Here is a 17,760-nt window from a genome sequence, read left to right as displayed (position 1 = left end):
TGAACCTCGGTTTTCTCCCTCAGCCCCCGAAGCTGCTGAGAACGTTGGGGTTGTGCTGACGGTGCGTCGGTCGGCCTGGTCTAATGAGACGGACCCATTTCTGAGGGTTCCCAGCACCCCAGGCACGGTCTGCAGGGCTCTGGGTGGGAGGGGAGGGGAGAGCGGGAGGGAGGCCCTATCTTGGCCTCAGAGTGTCTCCTGAGCCTTGGTGTGGTGCTGGGGCCGACCCACGACTTGGGGGCCGGACCCTGGGGTGGAACCCACATGTGATCGGAACCCCCAAAGGGAGCCACTTTCGTGGAGGAGGTGGGTGAGGCACTGAGCTGGAAGCCGAGGGCTTGGTGGGTGAGTGCGGGGGCAGCTCGTGCAGACAGAGCCACCCGCCCAGTGGGAGGGGGGACGCTTCAGCTCCACCCCCCCACCCTCGAATCCCTGATGCAGAAAAAGGGCTCCTTTAGGATCTGGCAAGTGGAAGTCGCTATAATACAGAAGGAAAAAAATCCTTGATTTAGCAAGTTTTAACATGAGATGAGTCACTAAATAGTTTTTTTGGTATCAGTTTAAGGTTCTTTTACTTTTTAAAATTATATTGTATTGCTTACGCTATTACATTGTCCCAATTTTTCCCCTTCTCCCCCTCTGCCCAGCACCCCCCACTCCCTCAGGCAGTCCCCCCACCACTGTCCATGTCCCTGGGTCACGAGTGTAAGTTTGTTGGCTGCTCCATTTCCTACACTGTACCTTACAGCCCCACGGCTGTTCTGTGACTGCCTGTTTGTGCTTCTTAACCCCCTCCCCTCCTCACCCGTTCTCCCCCACCCCCCCATCTGGCAACCACCACAGTGCTCTCTGTATCCATGATTCTGTCTCTGTCCTTCTTGTTTGCTTAGTTTGTTTTTTAGATTCAGTTGTTGATAGATATGTATTTATTGCCATTTTGTTGTTCATAGTTTTGATCTTCTTTTTCTTAGATAAGTCCTTGTAGTATTTCACATAATAATGGTTGGGTGATGATGAACTCCTTTAGTTTTTTCTTGTCTGGGAAGCTCTTTGTCTGCCCTTCCATCTAAATGGTGTCTTTGCTGGGTGGAGCATCTTGGCTGCAGGTCCCTGCTCTTCATGACTTGGATTGTTTCTTGCCAGTGCCTTCCAGCCTGCAGAGTTTCTTCTGAGAAATCAGCTGACAGTCTTAGGGGAACTCCCCTGTAGGTAACTAATGCTTTTCTCTTGCTGCTTTTAAGATTCTCTCTGTCTCTTTAATCCTTGACACTTTAATTATGACGTGTCTTGGAGTGGGCCTCTTTGGTTCATCTCCTGTTTGGGACCCTCTGTGCTTCCTGGTCTTGTGTGTCTGTTTCCTTCACCAAATTAGGGAAGTTTTCTTTCGTCATTTTTTCAAACAGATTTCCAATTTCTTTCTCTTTCTCTTCTCCTTCTGGCACCCCTACGATGTGAATGTTGGAACACTTGAAGTTCTGCTACAGAACAGGTCTGGGATGGGGGCGGTGAATGGTATGCTATTACCGAGTGGACCCACCCTTGTGCTCTGGGGCCCCCCCTGTACTAGGTTCACCTTGCCCCCCACCAGGGAAAGACGTCTCTCAACGCCAGAGATTGGTGAAAAGGAAAGGGATTATTTATTTAAAGAATTAGACAAACTTAAGAGTAATAACTTAATGTCTTCATTGAGATCCCAAAGTCCTTTAGAACACCCACAAATATATAGTCCTTCTTTCCCCCTTTACCCATGTCTCAGAAAAAGAAATAGAAGTCCGTGGTTCTCCTCTGCCCAAGCTGCGTGGTCCCCAAAAGCCCCAGCATGGCTGCCGCCCCGGGTTTAAATCCCCGCGTCAGTCTTCCTCCCCCGCACCGCTTCCGACTCCTCCCACAATCAGTTACACCTGCCAGCATCCCCGTATCCTTCCAGCTCTGCTGGGCTGCCATAGTAAGTCCGGGCAGGTGTGGCCCCATGGCGTGGAGCCAATCATCTCCAAGCTCTCCCGCAGGTGCTGTAACCGGGGCGGGAGGGGGGGCTGCCTCCCAGTTACATCACGGGTTGAAGTCACTCCCATCCCCCTGGCTCAGAGCATGGCCACAGAGGTTTAACATATCCATGGAACCAGTAAAGGTTATGGACATGTTAAACGACCATTCCGGAGGTTATCTGCAAAGCTGTTGCTGTACAAAACAGCTCTCAACGGCCCTGCTCCACGAGTCCCATCCCCCAGCTCAGGCTGGTGGGGGTGAGGACACCCTATATATGTGTATTTCTAATATTTCCTGGACACCCCAAGTTCTGGACCCCATTGCAAATCCCTATTTGCCCCCCCCAACTGGCTGCACCCTGTCACACTCCCAGAGGTTGCTTACTCTGTTCTTGGTTTTTGGATTCTTTTTCCTCTGGGTGTTCTGATTGCTTTTGTTTGTTTGTTTGTCTCCTTACGTTCCAAACCACTGATTTGATTCTTGGCTTCCTCCACCTACTGTTGTTTCCTGTAAATTGTTCTGTATTTCAATTAGTGAGCCTCCGTTTCTGACTGGGTCTTCTTTATGCTGCTGAGGTCCGCACTGAGTTTCCTTGAGCATCCTTGTAGCCGGGGTTTTGAGCTCCGCATCTGATTGGTTGCTTATCTCCCTTTTGTTTCCTTCTTTTCCTGGAGTTTTTGTTCTGGTCTTTCATGTGGGCCGTGTTCCTTTGTCTCTTTATTTTGGCAGCCTCCCTGTGTCTGTTGCTGTGTGTCAGGGAGAGCTGCTCTGACTCCGTGTCCTGTTGGTGTGGCCTAATGCAGCAGGTGTCCTGTAGGGTCCAGGGCACAGCCTCCCCTATCCCCCAAGCTGGGTACTCAAGGTGTGCCCTTTGTGTGGGTGGAGTACACCCTCCTCTTGTAGTTGAGCCTGGGCTGCCATTGGCAGGTCAGTGGGAGGGGTTTACCCAGGCCAGTCAGCTGCAAGGACTGGCTGTGACCACTGACCACCCACCTCCGCCTTCCGTGGAGGATCAGCTGTGCAGGGGCAGGGTGGTGGTGTCTGATATGGTCTGTAGCTGTCCACTGGGTGCACCAGCTCTGGAGTTTCCTGGATGGTGCAGGCCAAGGTCAACCCTTACCTGCATTTTTCCCAGGGCCACCCTGGGCTGTAAAGCAATCCGAGGTGGCTGCTACTTGTGCTGGGCTTGGAGATGCCCAGGCGAAGCCGAACTTTGAATCTAATCTGGCTCAGCTGCTTGTGCCGGGCCTGGGGCCATTTAGCAAGAGGTACCAGGGCTTGGGGCTCCCTGAGACCAGCTGTTGGTTGTTTGAGAGGATTTAGGAAGTCATGAAGCATGAGCCAAGACCAGCCATTCATATGGAAAAGTCTCTGTTAACCATTTGGGTGGGCCCGTAAATTGGGTGGGACAGAGTCTCAGGGTATCTTGGGGGGGCAAAGAGTGCTGGCCAGGTGGGTGGAGTCTCAGCTATGGCCTCCACCCACTGACACTGTGGCTCTGTGTGGGGAGGGTTCAGGAAAGGGACAATGGCCTCTGCCCGCCTTTCTGTCTGGGAGAAAGCTGTCCCCCAGCTCCCACCTTAGTGCCACACACTTCAGTTCCTCCCTGTGTGCCCCTGGTGCCTTTTGAGCTGCCACCCCAGAGCCAGAGCTCAGAGGGAGTGAATATGTGTTTGGGTTCTTCAAGGGGAACTGCGTGGGGCTCCAGAAGTCTCTTCCACCAACATAGTCCCCAGAAATTACGGGGACGTATCTTCCAGGCACTAGAACCCCGGGCTGGGACTGCTCAGTCCTGAGGCATCGCTCCTGAATTTGTCCCCACCGCGTGTGGGGGTGGGGCCAGCCCATTCAGTGTCTCTGCCCCCCCTACCCGTCTGGATGGGTGTGGTTTCTTTAATCCCACAGCTGTGAGACCTCCGTTCAACTCCATTCCTGACGGTCCTGAGTGATGGCTGCTCCGTAGTTTAGTTGTAGTTTCGATGTGGCTGTGCGAGGGGGCGAGCCTTCTTTACCTGTGCGCCATCTTGACCGGGAGTCGCTAAATGCTTTTATTAACATTGGGAAACAGCAAGTTAAAAAACAAACCTGTTTTCTTCCCCCTCTTAATTCTTTCAGGTTCAACACATGCCTTTGAGTATCTTTCGTAGTTTTAAAAATATCTTAGTGAGCCCTGGCTGGCATAGCTCAGTGGATTGAGCGCGGGCTGCGAATCAAAGTGTCGCAGGTTCAATTCCCAGTCAGGGCACATGCCTGGGCTGCAGGCCACGGCCCCCAGCAACCGCACATTGATGTTTCTCTCTCTCTCTCTTTCTCCCTCCCTTCCCTCTCTAAAAATAAATAAATAAAATCTTTTTTAAAATCTCAGTTAAAAAATATCTTAGAGTTTTGTTTTGTTCTGGTCAGGTTGCAAGCAAGTGGCCGCCTCCTGGTTTAGAGGTCATGTGCCCGTGCACGCGCACGCACACACACACACGCACACGCATGCACACCGCCCCTCCCGCCACATTGCGTAATCTCTAGCCGCTGTGTTTGCGCTTTGGGGAGCGTGCGGAGCTTTCTAGGGCAGCAGCCGCAGCACCGGGGGCGGCGGTGTTTCTCGGGGGTCGGTGTGTGTGGAAGTGTCTGGGGCCCAGGCGGGGCTGGTCCGGGGCAGGTGTGTCCCGGGGGCGAGAGGCACCTGCTCCCCAGGTGTCACGGCCAGGCCTCCATTTCGAGCACTCGGGTGAACACTCGAGATAATAGCCTCTCCCGGAGGTGAGCGGTGGAGGAGCGCTCAGCCGGGCCGGAGCGCTCAGCGGGGCTGGGCTCAGCCTGTTTCATGGCGAGCGAGCGCGTGTCCTGCCGGCGAGGGGCCCCCAGCGGCCCCCAGGGGCCCACACCGCCTGCCCCCGGTCGGGGGTGGCCGGCCCTCGGCGCCAACCCCGGAGATCAGAGCTCCCCGCTGGACCGCAGACCAGACAGGTGTGCCACTCCAGCTCGTACAGAACGTCAAGGAGGCAGAACGCTCGAGTCTGGAGCTCAGCTGGGGCGAGCCCCCCCAAGCCGCCGTAGCCCCCAGTTCACGGCGCAGCAGCGTGGGCTGGGAGGGCGGGGGCAGTGTACGGACTCAGGGACGCCTGGAGCTGGGCAGGAGCCAGGCGTCCGCACGGCAAGCCGCCCGGCTCCCGGGTTACATAACCGGTTGGGGGGGGGCGGGGCCTGTCCGACGTTGAGCGGCGCTGGAATTTTCCTGCTCTCCCCGGAACCGCGGTTTAAAAATAAATAGCGCACTCGGGCATATTCAGCTTTTTCGTGTCCATCGTGCGTTGAAATCAGCGGTCCGGGAGCCTCGCCGCGCAGCCGGCAGCAGCCGGAGAGCCGCGGGGGAGGGCCCGGACTCCTCTGCAGCCCGCGGGGTCCCCGGTCTTGGGCTCAGGTGGAGAGAAGGGGGGCCCCAAGCAGAGGGGAGGTGCCTGCGAAGGGCGCTCCACCTGCTCTGCAGCCCTCAAGTGGCCCAAGTGCTCCGTGTGCGGTTGGAAGGGGGGCACGGGCTCCTGCGGCCACCCCTCCCCGTGGGTGCCGCGTTCTCGGCAGGATGGGGCCGGTCCAGACCGGCCCTTCCCTCCCCCTCCCCCCCGCCCCTCCCCCCACCGCGTCCCTGCCCCACGTCCCCTGGGTCACCACTCTGTGCATTTCCACCTGAGAAATACGCCAGGTCCCCCGCAGGGCCCTGTTTCAGACCCGTGGGAGTTTGCAAGACGGTGACCCCGTGAAGCAGAATGACCCCATTCGGGGACCTGAATGGGGGAGGTCGGCCGGGGAGCCCCCTGGTCAAAGGGTGGGCTGTTAGCAATGTCACCCACTAGTGGTCCTGCGGGGAGGGGAGGGGGCCACCCGGTGGTGGTGGCGAACCTGGTCGGACCCTGCCAACCGAGATAATTAGAGCCTTGCACGTCCCTTTCGAAGGACCCAGGAGACTCGTGCAAACACACAGCGAGCCTGTCAGGTGCCGCTCCGTCTCCGGGAGGGAAACCCTGGCGGCCTCCGCTTCCCCAGGCCCTGTGGTCCTGATGGGGGTGGGCCGCCAGGGCTCCCCTCACCCGTCTCTGAGTCCGGGGGCACGGCCCTGCTGAGCACGCGCTGGATTCCGGGGCTGCGCTGGGTGCTGGGGGCAGAGGCCGTGCAGGCAGCACTTGGTTCCGGGGGATGGACAGACAGCGGACAGACACCAAACGAATAGAAACACCAGAGGATGGTGAATGGCAGGAAATGCATGGGGCTCACAGGGGGTGTGCCTGGGCTGGAGGGCCGCCCTGAGAGTGGGCAGTGTCAGCAGAGACCTGGAGGGTGGGCAGGGTGACGGGGGGAGCCACTGCCTTGGCCCTGAGGCGGCAGGGTGCCCGGCAGGGGGAGGCACGGAGCCCAGAGCAGCCCCGCGGTGGGCGGGCGGGTAGAGGTGGGGAGGGCGAAAGGCTGCCCTTGTACAGGGACACGCCCAACTGCCCGGGTGTCTAAGGGGCTGTGTGCCTGGACGACGGAGCCCAGGGGAGTGGAGGCTCCGGGAGAGTGGGCAGGTCAAGGGTCGGCTTCGGCCACGTTGCCTTCCACGTGCTGGGTCGGTTCTGAGGCTCGAGGAGCAGGACCAGTGAGCGACCCCCGGCACCAGAGTCCTCCCCGGGGACAGCAGAGGGACCTGAGGCGGTGGGGGTGGGGGACAGATGGGTCTCCGTCCTGTCTGCGTGGGGCTGAGCCCCTGGCGTGGGGTGGGAGGTGGCCAAGCACAGCCGTGGCGGGAGAGGGTGGAGGGGACAGTGGAGGCAGCAGCTTGTCCCAGCTCCTGCCACCAGGGACCTGGGACAAGCGGGGCCTGCAGAGCTCGGGCGTGGGTGGCCGGCACCGGAGCCTCGGAGCCCTGTGCTCTGGGACGGCGAACCAACCAGGTCTGAGGGACCTCAGCGGTGCAAGTGTGGCGGGGGGGGGGCTCTGACCCGGGGAGGGTGCGTGGAAGAGCGTCCCCTGGGGCTCCCCCGCCCGCCCCCCCGCCCCAGACACACTGCGGGGAGAGCAGCAGCTCCCGCGGAGGGAAGCCGGCTCGCGCGCAGGACAAGACCCCTGCTCGGCCGCAGCAGGGAACAAACGGAGCGGCGACCTGGGTCGCAGGTTCTTCCAGATTCCGGCCGGAGCGGAGGCCGGCGTCACGGACTGGCCCGCTAACCACACGGAGCGCAGGGAGGCCACACGAGCAAGTGCAGCGAGGACCAGGAGACCCAGCAGGCGCGAGGGGAACGAGCAGAAGCATGAGGCGTCCCGGCGTCCGCGCTGGAGTTAGGGGCACGCGCACACGCAGGCCAGCGGAGGACTCCGCGGACTGAGGGCTCTGGCCGATGAATCCGCCGGGAAAGTGGACGGGACGCACAGAAGACAGAGGGAAAAGCTCTAAGACGTGACAGGGCTCGTGCCTGAGAAACAGCGTCTGACGGAGAGAGAGAGATTCAAGTGTGAGGACAGGGTGTGTTCGCAGAGAACGTGGGAATAAAATCTCCGCCGTCAGAACAGAGCGACAGGAACGGCCCCAGGATTACAGGGTCCCGGAGCGTCAAAGCGGAGAGATGAGGGGAAATTAAAGCTACACAGTTACAAGGAAACCGAGACGGGAAAATAAAAACCCTAAAGAGAAGGAGACCTGCCGTCTGGAGAGGAAGGGGACACCGTGTGCAGAGAACAGGCACCGGGTGAGCGCGGGGATCTCCACGGAAACCCCAGACGCGGGAGGAAAGCAGCCGCGTTTCCAGGGCCGGGAGGACACCAGCCGAGAACAGCGTGGGATCCTACCTGCAGCCACGTGGCCGGGAGAACGCGAGGCCCGAGGAAGATGCCCGTCACCCGCCGTCCTGGGCGGGGTGACTCGGGGAGAAACAGCACCCAGAGGGAGACGGGTTGCAGAGGAGGGGACATGGTGTCGTTTTCTGGGGAACTGGCCCGCAGGGTGGCCGCAGGGTGACAGCGAGGGCCGGGTGGGGGTGCACGTCTCCCTGCCTCCCCGCCTGCAGGCCCAGGAACAGCTGAGCCCACGAAGGAGGAGGGCAGAGTGCCGAGACGGCGTCTCCACTACCAGTGGGGGGGTGGGGGGGCGCCCCCGGCCGAGCAGTGTGAGGCGGGAAATCCGGAAGCCGCAGAAAAAATAGGCAGGAACACTTGACTTTTCTTTGGGCGTTCCCGTGCACGTGTGTACACGCATGCACACGCACATGCTTCCATAAGCACACGCCTGGGTCCCCTCGCTGTTTTAATTCCAGAAAGGACGGCGGCCGGTGGACTCAGGAACCCGGCCCCTCGGCGTCCTGGCGTGCTGGCTGGTGCAGTTCCTCCCGGCGGGGCCTCGGGACCGTGGACGCACGGGCCCTGCACTTTCTGTTGTGCGGCTTTAACTGCCTCCCAAGGGCTGTCAGCCACCAGGGAGGGCCCCCGGACCCCGGAGAGTCCTCCCCCCACCCCCCGTTATTCTCCGTGTCTGCCTTTCCTCCGCCTGCAGAGCCCCAGCTCTGTCCGGCCTTGAAGGAGTGGCTAGTTCCAGGGGAGCCAGGCCCCAGCGGGCTGGGCGGGGAGGGGCTGGCTGGGGGCGGGGGGCGGCCTTGGGCTGAACGGGATGCTCGCTCTGTGAGTGAGAGCAGTGGCCTGGGAGGGCGAGACGTCGGGTGCTGATGGGAGGGCGGGGCACGGGCGGCGGTGTGCCCCGGGGTGCAGGGACCTGGACCCGAGGTCGCTCTCGGGGTCCCGGGGGCCTCGGGGGCTTCGTGAGCAGGAGAAGCTGGGCGGCCACTTTTTAAAAATGAAAATACTTTAGGAGGAGGACAACATTCTCCCAGACTCCTTGGAGTGGATACGGGCCTCCCCGAGGCTGTGAGGTGACCAGTTGTGTCTCCGTGGGGCTTGGCGGCCTCTGGGCCTCTCTCTGTCTCTGAGTCTCTGGGGCTCTCCTCCTGTGTCCCCGTCTCTGTGCCCCGCCCCCGCCCTCCCCACGCCCCTCCTCAGTCCAGCCCATTGACTCGGGTGCTGGGGGCTGGCCCTGCCCCCCTCCCCGGTGCCCCGGGCCCCTCCTCGTTCCCTCCCGTCTCCCGCCCCGGGCAGCCTGTCGATTTATCACCGCGCTGCCTCCCTGACAGCTGTGCTCAGCCCGATCCCTGCTTTGCTCAGCAGCATAAAAAAATAAAAGAGCTTCGCTTCGAATGGCTCCTTCCCCCCGCGGGCCCCACGTCCAGGCCGGAGCGGCTGCTCCGGTTTCCAGGGTGGAAACGGGATCCGAACCCTGAGGTTGCAGGCGAGGGTGAGGGAGCGGCAGGGCGGGTTGGTGAAGGGCGGCAGGGATGGGCCGCTGGGGGGCGCAGTCCTCTCTGGGCCTCGGGGGACGATCCATGCACTCGCCCCGCTGGGGGCGGGGCCAGAGGGGATGCACCCAGGAGCCCGGAGCTGCCCGGGGAGGCGGCCGTCCCGCCCACCCTCACTGCGGAGCGAGGACCGAAAACACAGCGCTCCAAGGTGGTGGGGTGACCATCGGCTGCCACGGGGTGGACGTCGCTGCTGGGGGGAGCTGCCCGGGCTGAGAACGACCCCCTTCGACCCCGCGGGCCTTGGGAAAGCTGTCCTGGTGAAATCGGGTTCTGCGGACTCCCTGTGCCGGGCTCCGCTGAGATGGGGGTGGTCCCCGGCCTGCAGACAGACTGGCGCCCCCTGGGAACAGCGGGGCCGGGGCGGCGGTTCCGGAAGAGCACGGCCCTGCGCCTGGCTCCCGGGAGCACCTGATCTCTTTGGAGACCGGGGATCTTCAACCCGTGGAGACGCCCCGCGTGCTGAGCCGGCGCTGGGTGGGCGCTGGGCGGCCCTTCGGCGGCAGGCAGCGGCTCCTCTGGGGCCTGGGGAGGGGACGGGAAGGCATTTGCGTTGGGCCCGTGGAGCCAGCTGGGGAGGGGGGCCTTGAACCCACGCTGAGAGCTCTGGCTTTGACTCAGGGGAAAGCCCACCAGAGAGGCCCTGGTGGGGCCGTTGTGGATGCCAGGCGATGAGGGGCAGTCAGAGGCGGGGGCGGAGGGGCACTGTGGGGCCAGGGCCGGGCTGTGAGGAGGCTGGTGGACCTGAAGACGAAGGCAGCTGTGCCAGGGGGAGATGGAGGCCGAGCACGGGAGGAGGCGGGTGTGCCGGCGAGACTGCAAGGCCACGAGGGGTGGGGCGGGGTGTCGTGGGCAGACACGGGACGTGGCTCCTGCCTTGTGAATGCATCCGGGATTGGGGGTGGGCAGGAGGCCCAGGGCGTGGTTAGAAATGGGGGCCTAGGGCCAGAGTCTGCAGATGTTAGCTTAAAGGTTTAATTAGAAAAAATGCGTGTGTAGGTACACAGGTCAGCTAATGAGGCAAGACATACACTCGTGCAAACAGACCCTAAGCCCTAACCGGGGAGGCCCTGCGTGGGCTGGACGTCGACCTGCAAAGCAAAGGTCACCAGTTCGATTCCCAGTCAGGGCACGTGCCCAGGTTGCGGGTTTGGTCCCCAGTTGGGGTGCAGAGGAGAAGCAACCAATCGATGTTTCTCTCCCTCCCCTTCTCTGTTCCTTCCCCTCTCTCTAAGATAAATAAAATCTTTAATTAAAACCAAAAAAGGAACCCAAACACTAGGTTGGAATGATGCAGAAGCCCCCGGAGAGCAGCGGCCAGGGCAGGGGGAAGCCAGCATGGCCGTCCCCGCGGCCAGGGCTCCGAGGTGGTGAGCTCCCCGGGGCCTCGGTGGTGAGGGCGGCAGCCTCTTCCGGCCTGGAAGTGGGGTGCAAACCTGCGCTGAGACTCCAGGACCCCCGACCCCCCAGGGCCGGCTTTCCTGTCGGGGAACCGGAACTGGTGAGTGTCGGGGGCTGGGGACATGGAACTCCTTCCTTCCACCCCAAGAATTCTGCCCCAGAAGGTGGCCCAGGGCAACCCCAGACCCATCCCGGGGTGCGGGGTGCACTACCTGGGTCCTCCGTTGGGGGCACAGTGGACAGGGGAGGCTTGGCCCACCCCCAGGCAGCGCTGACCTCGGGTGGGGGAGCAGCAGGCCCCCCCACACGTGTGTGCCCCCGCAGGCACTCCACACAGTTTCTGGGGTCCGTCTGGTGGCCCATTGCTCAGGACAGCTTCCCTCCTCAGCGGCGGATGCAGAGGACGCAGTGTGGGGGGGGGGTCTTCTGGCCGACTCTGGGGTGGAGGGTGTGAGTGGATACCCTGCCGGAGCCCGAGGCTGCTCCCTCTTGGTCCGAGACCTCAGCACAAGGTTGGGACCCAGGGTCTGAGAGGGAGCGGGCCGTGGGGCGGAGCCCCGGTCCCCACAGCTGCCGCTGGCCCCGGGGCAAGGGGAACCGGGTGGGAGGCCGTGGACAGGGCCCCTGGCAGAGCAAGGGGGCAGGGCCCCCAGGACAGGCCCTGGGATTCTCTGCATTCCCCAGACGTGCCCCCAGGGGGCGGCCATTGGGCTGGGGGGGCCCCCCTCTGGGTTTCCCTGGGGTTCGGGAGCGAGAGGCAGGGGCCAGAGAGCCTTACCCTCTGGAGCACCCGGGGGACTGCGAGCCTCCTCGCCAGGGGAGAAGGCTCAGGTCTGCAGTGGCTGCCGGGCTGGGCAGGGCGCTGTGCTCAAGGGGTCCTCCTGGGCCACGGGGCTGTGGTGCGACCCCACGACACCGTCAGCGATAATCTTCACGGAGCGAGAGGACACACAGAGTGGGGCACCGCGCCTGGCCTCCCCCGAGGCTGACCGTTGCCAGCCAGCGGGGGCTCGGCCGGGCCGGAGGGCGGGTTCGGGGAAACGGCCCTTCACAGGAGCCCCGGGGGTGGTTGGGGGGGCTGTGCTCTATCAAGCGCTCATGAAGATAATCATAACAGTAATCAAGCAGGAGGGGACTGGTTTCCCCAGGGAGCAGAGCTGGGCTGGAAGTCACAGGGGTCCGTAAATTCTCACTTGCTTCTCGGGGAGGTCCGAGCTGGTGGGAAGGGGACAGGGAGGGGTCCCCCAGCAGGGTCCCCTGTGGCTCTGACTTCCCCCTGCTCCTCTCCAGCCATAGCTGGTGCCCGGGGCACCTGCTGGCTCAGCTGTCCGCCTGCCCTGTCCTTCCCTGTCCCCTGTGTGGCAGCCGCCAGGGCCAGAGCCCGGGCCCTTGGCTGCATGGGCTCCCTCCCCGTGCCCTGTCCCTGTCCCTGTCCCTGTCCACACCGAGAATTTAATTTCACAAGTCCATGGTGTTTTCACGGGGAAGCCAAACGTCTCAGGCCAGAGGCAGATGAGATGCGCCCCCTCCCACGGCGCAGGGGCCAGGAGCCTGCTCAGGTGTCAGGGCTGTGGGCAGGAGGGTCTTGTCGAGGCCTGCGCTCAGCCAGCGGCCGGTGGGCTCGGGCAGCCTGAGGCCCCGGGGCCGTCCAGAGCCGGGCTCTCCAAAACGGCAGCCACGGGAGCTTCGGTGAACTGACCTAGCACATTCGGCTCCTCACGCTGGCCGCCGTGCAGGTGCTCAGAAACCACAGTGACCGATGGCTCAGCCGCAGCCATCTCTGGGATCGGCCACCCACGGGACACGCGGGTCCCGAGGGAGAGGTGCCCCCCGTCCCCCCACCCACACCTGCTGTGAGGAGCAGTGTGGCCCTCCCAGCTGATGGAAGCCGGTTCTGCGGGGCCAGAGGCAGGGCGGGGGCACAAAACAGGGGTGCCCCCCTGCTTGCCAGTCCGTCCTCACCCCCTACCAAGCCCCCACCTTCCTCCCCCCTGCAAACACCCGGGAGGGTGGGAGGGTGAGCCTGCATCCTGCTCCCGTTTGCATGGAGCCCGCCCACCTCCCTCCTCACCTGGCCGCCTGCCCAGCCCTTGCGTCCCAGCTCAGCCCGGGTGCCCCCGCCCAGGGTGAGGCGGGTTGGGTCCGACAGGTTGGTGCAGTGCCTGGGAGGCAGCGGGTGGGGCGAGAACCACCTGGAGGCTCCCCAGATGAAGGAGTCCCGGGGGAGCTCCCAGGGCGAGGCAAGCAGGACTGGCGTGTCTAAAGAAAAGATGAAATAAATAAAAACAGCACAAAACCATTTCACCGAACTGCTGCTGCTCTCAGCAGCAGCCCAGTTAAGACCCAGCCAACTCCGGGGCCCTCGGCAGCCGGGTCTGGGCCGTGGACCTGGGCATCACCTCGGGGGTCTCTGGCCCCCGTGTCGGAGAGTGGCGGGTCCCCGGGGAGGGAAGTTCTCCAGGGCATCCAAGCTCCGAGCAGCTCCCCGCCCCCTGGAGGGCAGGCGGTGGGGCCCTGTGCGCAGAGCCGGGGGCAGGGGGGGCCCTGGCTCCACCTGGTTGGCCGTGTGGCCTGGAGAAAGCGCCCTGACCTCGCCCGGTCTGTGGTCTCGTCTTCGAGGCAGCAACCAGAGAGCCAGTGTCACCTGCTGCGGGGGCTGTGGCTGGAGTAGGCAGCAGCGGTGCCGGGGGCCCGGGGGTCAGAGCTGGGGGGCTCCGTTTGCTTCTTCACCCCAGGGCCACGTCGGGGGCCACCGGAGACCACTGGACAAACGTCCCGAGTCCGTCCCTGCCAGGTCCCTGGGGGAGGGGGCCGGCCGCCTCTGGCAGGGGGACAGGCTCCCTCTGCGTGGCCGTCCGGGCCTGGGGGCAGCAGCCAGGGAGGGTCAGAAGGACCTGGGCTGGAAGCCCGGCCCTGCCACGCACCTGCGTGGGCTGCGGTCTCTCGCCTGTGAAACGGGAAAAGGTTCCCGAGACGTGTGGTGCAGGTGGCCTCCCGGGCGGCACCTGACCCGGGCCGGCCTGCCCTCCAGGGTCCCCCGCCCCCCGTGCACACAGGTGCCGCGCCGCACCGCCTCCCGGGAGCACCGGGTGTGCTCGCCGCGTCATCCGCAGGATCCTGGTGTCAGCGGCCTGGGCTGGATCCCGGGGCCGGGGTCGAGGAGGGAGGGGCGCAGCGGCAGGCCCTACCTGCCCAGCACCCGCTGCAGAAGGCGCGCCCTGGCGGCCGGGAGCACCAGGGTGTAGCCATGGGGGACCCTGCTCAACCAGGCAGGGGGCCCCTCGTGCCCCTGCCCCCCAGTCCTGTGACAGCCCTGCCCTGGCGGGGGTGGGGGGCAGGGGAGAACCACCCCAGAAAACCGTGACGGACGCCGCCCCCTCTCGCCGGCCCTGACCGGGGCCCCGGGCAGCAGGAGGGCAGCTGCCTGGTGCGAGTGTCTCTGAAGAGGGCCGTGAGTCACAGTGATGGCCCCTCTCGGAGCTGTCCCTGCCGCTCGTAAATCTGCCCGCTCGGAAAGTGCAGACGGTCCATAACCGTCCATCACGTGGAGCCCGGCGCCGGACAGCTCCCCGGCGGGCGGGCTTCCCCTCGGAGGCTCCTCCTTCTGCCCGCTGCGGGGGTCTGGCTGCGCCGGGGGCGGAGCCTGCGCAGTCCGGCCGCCCGGCGTTTCGGGAGGGGACGCGCGATAAATCTTGGCGAGGTCGGAGCCCGGGGCAGGGAGGCGCCGGAGGGGGGGCCGGAGCTGTGGTTGCCCTTGTGCTGTTCTTTCCATTTTCACTTCCGAGGGACGGCAGGCAGTGACATCCTGGGGACCGGAGGGTCTCGGGCGACCTTTCTCAGGCGCGGCCTCCCCACCAAGGACAGGCGGTGGATCGGGGTCAAGGGGACACGTGGGTGGGGCTGCCCGTGGCAGGGCAGTGACAGCTCGGGGTGACACGAGTCCCCAGTCTCGCTGGGCTCCTTGGGCACGTCCCCCTGAGGTCACCGCTGTGTGCTCTGATGAGGGGGACCGCGTTGTCCCCCAGAGTCCTGCCACGCTCAGGCCCAGGATGGCCCAGCCCCGCAGGCGGCCAGCCCCACCTGTGGAATCCCATCACCGTCTTCCCAGGAGAGGCTCAGGTGACAGTGGCCCCCCTGTGGCCCCCCCTGTGGCCCCCCCTGTGAAGCTGTTCACGGCGGGAACCGGGAGGGTGTGACCCCCGGGTGGGGGGTGGGCCCCGGGGGCCCTGCCAAGGGCCGTGCATCTACCCGGTGTGCTGACCGCACTCTGCCTCCCGCATGTGGGAGCCCTCCCCGGCACGCCTTTCTTCTGGCCCTGCTCGCCGGCCTGAGGAGAGCCCCAGACAGACGGAGGGCAGTGTCGGGGGCCGGGACCCCCACCCGGGCCCGCGGGCAGCACCGAGTGGCCGCCCAGCCCTCGTCCGTCTGCTCTCCTCGCCCAGAGGAGCGGAAGCGAAGACCGGGCCACAAGGATGATGAGTGGGCGTCTGCTTCCTGCAGGCTGTGGGGCTCACCTGCCAGGTGGTGCCTCGTGGCTGGCTGCGGCAGAAGGCTGCCGCCTCCCCAGCACGGCCTCCCGCCCTCTGCAGGAGCGGCTCCTCTGACTCCAGATGGGGAGGTGTTCTGAGCGGCGGAGCTGGGGAGGGGGTGTGGGGGTGGGGGGTGTCACAGGCCAGACACCAGTCAGCCTGTCCGCTGCCCCTCGGAGCGGGAGGTGAGCCGCGTGCCCCTCCTCCGAGAAAGGGGAGCAGGCTGGGTGCCCGCTGCACCTCCTCACTGACCCTTGAAAATGGAGTTCACCTTGAAGGCTTCCTGGGGATCCCCGGGGGACCCCAGAGTGGAGCACGGGTGTCCGGGAAGTTACAGCAGCAACCCTCCGTCATCTGCCAGGGGTCGGCCAGCTCCGGGGCCGCCCCTGGCCCGTGGTGGATCACTCTGGAAGCTTCCAAGCCACCGCCCCCCCCCCCCCCGGGGGCAACCACCAAACCCCTCAGCTGGCTCCTTCCTCGCCCCCTCCCCTCCCAGCCCCCTCTCACTGCAGGGGGGCCCGGAGAGGGTGGCGGCAAGGCGCCACCTGGAGTTCCCGCCTCATGCTGCCACACCCCGTCTGCCCGAGCCCTCGGCACCCCCCCACCACCCGAGTCTGCAGTGAACGTCTCTGGGCTCACGCAGGGGCATCGCGCCGGGTGCTGCCGGCCGTGGGCAGGGCACGCCTCTCTCGCCGGCTCTGGGTGAGCGGTCGTCGCTGGAGGGGGCACAGGAGAACCACGCAGGGCCCCCGCCTCCTCTACAGTCCCGGCAGCCCCCGGCACAGGAGGACAGTGAGGTGCCCCCCCCCCGCCCCAGCAGGGAGGGCGGGGAGGAGTCCAGGGGGGCGAGCAGGCGCGGCCTGGGGCATCCAGCGCCTGTCGGAGGCTGCCGTTGGAGGCCCTCCCTCGCTGCACAGCGTGCTGCCTGCCGCACGCCCCCCCCCCCTCCGCGTGGGGCTGAGCGGGGGGAGTGGCGGCTCCGTGTGAGGTGGAGGTGTGCCGTGAACTCGGCCGAGCCCACGCTGGGCTGCGGCGCCGACGGTGCGGACACTGTCAGGCACGGGGGCCTCGGAGATCCACCCCACACACCCCGGAGCCTCATCGAGGTCTCGGTAGTTCAGGACACAGGAGGAGTGGGTCTGCGGGACGCGCCTGCGCTAGGTGCCTGTTACACGCAGCGTTTCCGACCCGGTGACAGCGGGGGTGGGCGGGCACCGAGCTTCAGGGGGCCCCGCAGCCAGGGAAGGGAAGTGGCAGTCGGGCCCGCCTGGTTTCCGGTAGTTTTGGGGGATCCCAGCTGGCCTCCCCCCCTTCCTCGTGGCTTCCTCCATCCTTTGGCCACTGGGCAAGCCATGGACACCCGGCCGCCATCTGGCCCAGGACGCTGCCGTTCCACCCCGGGCAGGGAGGAGCCGCCGTCCGTCCTCACGAGGGCCTTGCCGGCAGCCTGGGCAGGAGCCCTGGCTACGCGGAAGCTTGGCCGGCGGCCGGCAGGGGAAGGGCGCACCCCGTGCCAGGGGCTTTCCCCGTCTGTGAGACTCCTCTTTGTAAAGCGGGGAGGGGGGGCTTTTCTCGAAGTGACACAATGGTGAGCCTCACTTCCATTCCCACCGGGCCGTCACGGACCCCCCCAGATTAGACACGGAAGGCGCTGTGTGGCGTGACAGCTCTCTCGTCGGAACATAAAGGGCAGGACTCGTCAGCCAGATCCAATCTCCCCCGTGCCAAGAGGCTGGCCCCCGGGAGGAGAATGAGGCACCCCGCCCCGAGACGCACCTCGGACTCGTCAGAAAGGGCAACTCTTTTTATTTTTATTTATTTTTATTTTTTAAATGATCTTTTAATTATGATTTTATTATTCTTTTTAAAAGATTTTATTTATTTATTTTTAGAGAGGGAAGGGAGGGAGAAAGAGAGAGAGAGAAACATCAATGTGCAGTTGCTGGGGGCCGTGGCCTGCAACCCAGGCATGTGCCCTGACTGGGAATTGAACCTGAGACACTTTGGTTCGCAGCTCGCGCTCAATCCACTGAGCTACGCCAGCCAGGGCGTATTTTTATTTTTTTCAAGATTGTGACACTGACCCCACAGCAAGTGTGTAAACCGCCTGCCGGCTGCCTGGGAAGCACGTAGCTGGTAAGGAAGGGTCCAGGGTTCGGGGCCCCTGGCCCGTCTGCAGTCTCGGGGTCCCCTCCTCAGCCCACGGAGGCACACGTGTGGTGCCCCGCAGGGTGTCCAGGGAGAGAAACCCTCTTTTCTAGATCGCCCTGCCGCCTGCCCCGGTCTGTTCTGCACACGGGCTCAGGACTCCCTCTCCGAGCGGGAGCCGGCCACGCTCGCCCCCACGCCGATCGGACGGGCCCCACCACCCGTGCCCCCACGCCCCTGCTCCAGCTGCGGCACGCTCCGGCCGCCGGGGCCCGCGCCAAGGCCTCCAGGCTCGTCTGTTGACTTGACTGCAGAATCAATAGCGACTTCCT

The 17,760-nt window shown here is 64.2% G+C and overlaps 1 protein-coding gene across 1 annotated transcript in view; it reads right to left on the bottom strand.

The window, feature by feature from the left end:
- The window catches only part of LOC118496665 (collagen alpha-1(I) chain-like), a 32,460-nt gene extending 16,531 nt beyond the window's left edge, over nt 1–15,929 (bottom strand). The window contains exons 1-6 of the mRNA XM_036009078.1: nt 15,920–15,929; nt 15,266–15,387; nt 14,146–14,556; nt 13,822–13,969; nt 13,396–13,612; nt 12,823–12,913 (exon numbers count right to left, since the gene is read on the bottom strand). Of these exons, the coding sequence (XP_035864971.1) occupies nt 12,823–12,913; nt 13,396–13,612; nt 13,822–13,969; nt 14,146–14,556; nt 15,266–15,387; nt 15,920–15,929 (999 nt within the window). The remainder of the gene's footprint in view (nt 1–12,822; nt 12,914–13,395; nt 13,613–13,821; nt 13,970–14,145; nt 14,557–15,265; nt 15,388–15,919) is intronic.
- Between the last annotated feature and the right edge of the window lie 1,831 nt (nt 15,930–17,760).

This window comes from Phyllostomus discolor, chromosome 8 (genome assembly GCF_004126475.2).
Source record: "Phyllostomus discolor isolate MPI-MPIP mPhyDis1 chromosome 8, mPhyDis1.pri.v3, whole genome shotgun sequence".
Classification (NCBI taxonomy): Eukaryota; Metazoa; Chordata; class Mammalia; order Chiroptera; family Phyllostomidae; genus Phyllostomus; species Phyllostomus discolor.
The sequence above is the reverse complement of the archived record's forward strand: the minus strand, read 5'-3'. Positions and strand labels throughout refer to the sequence as shown.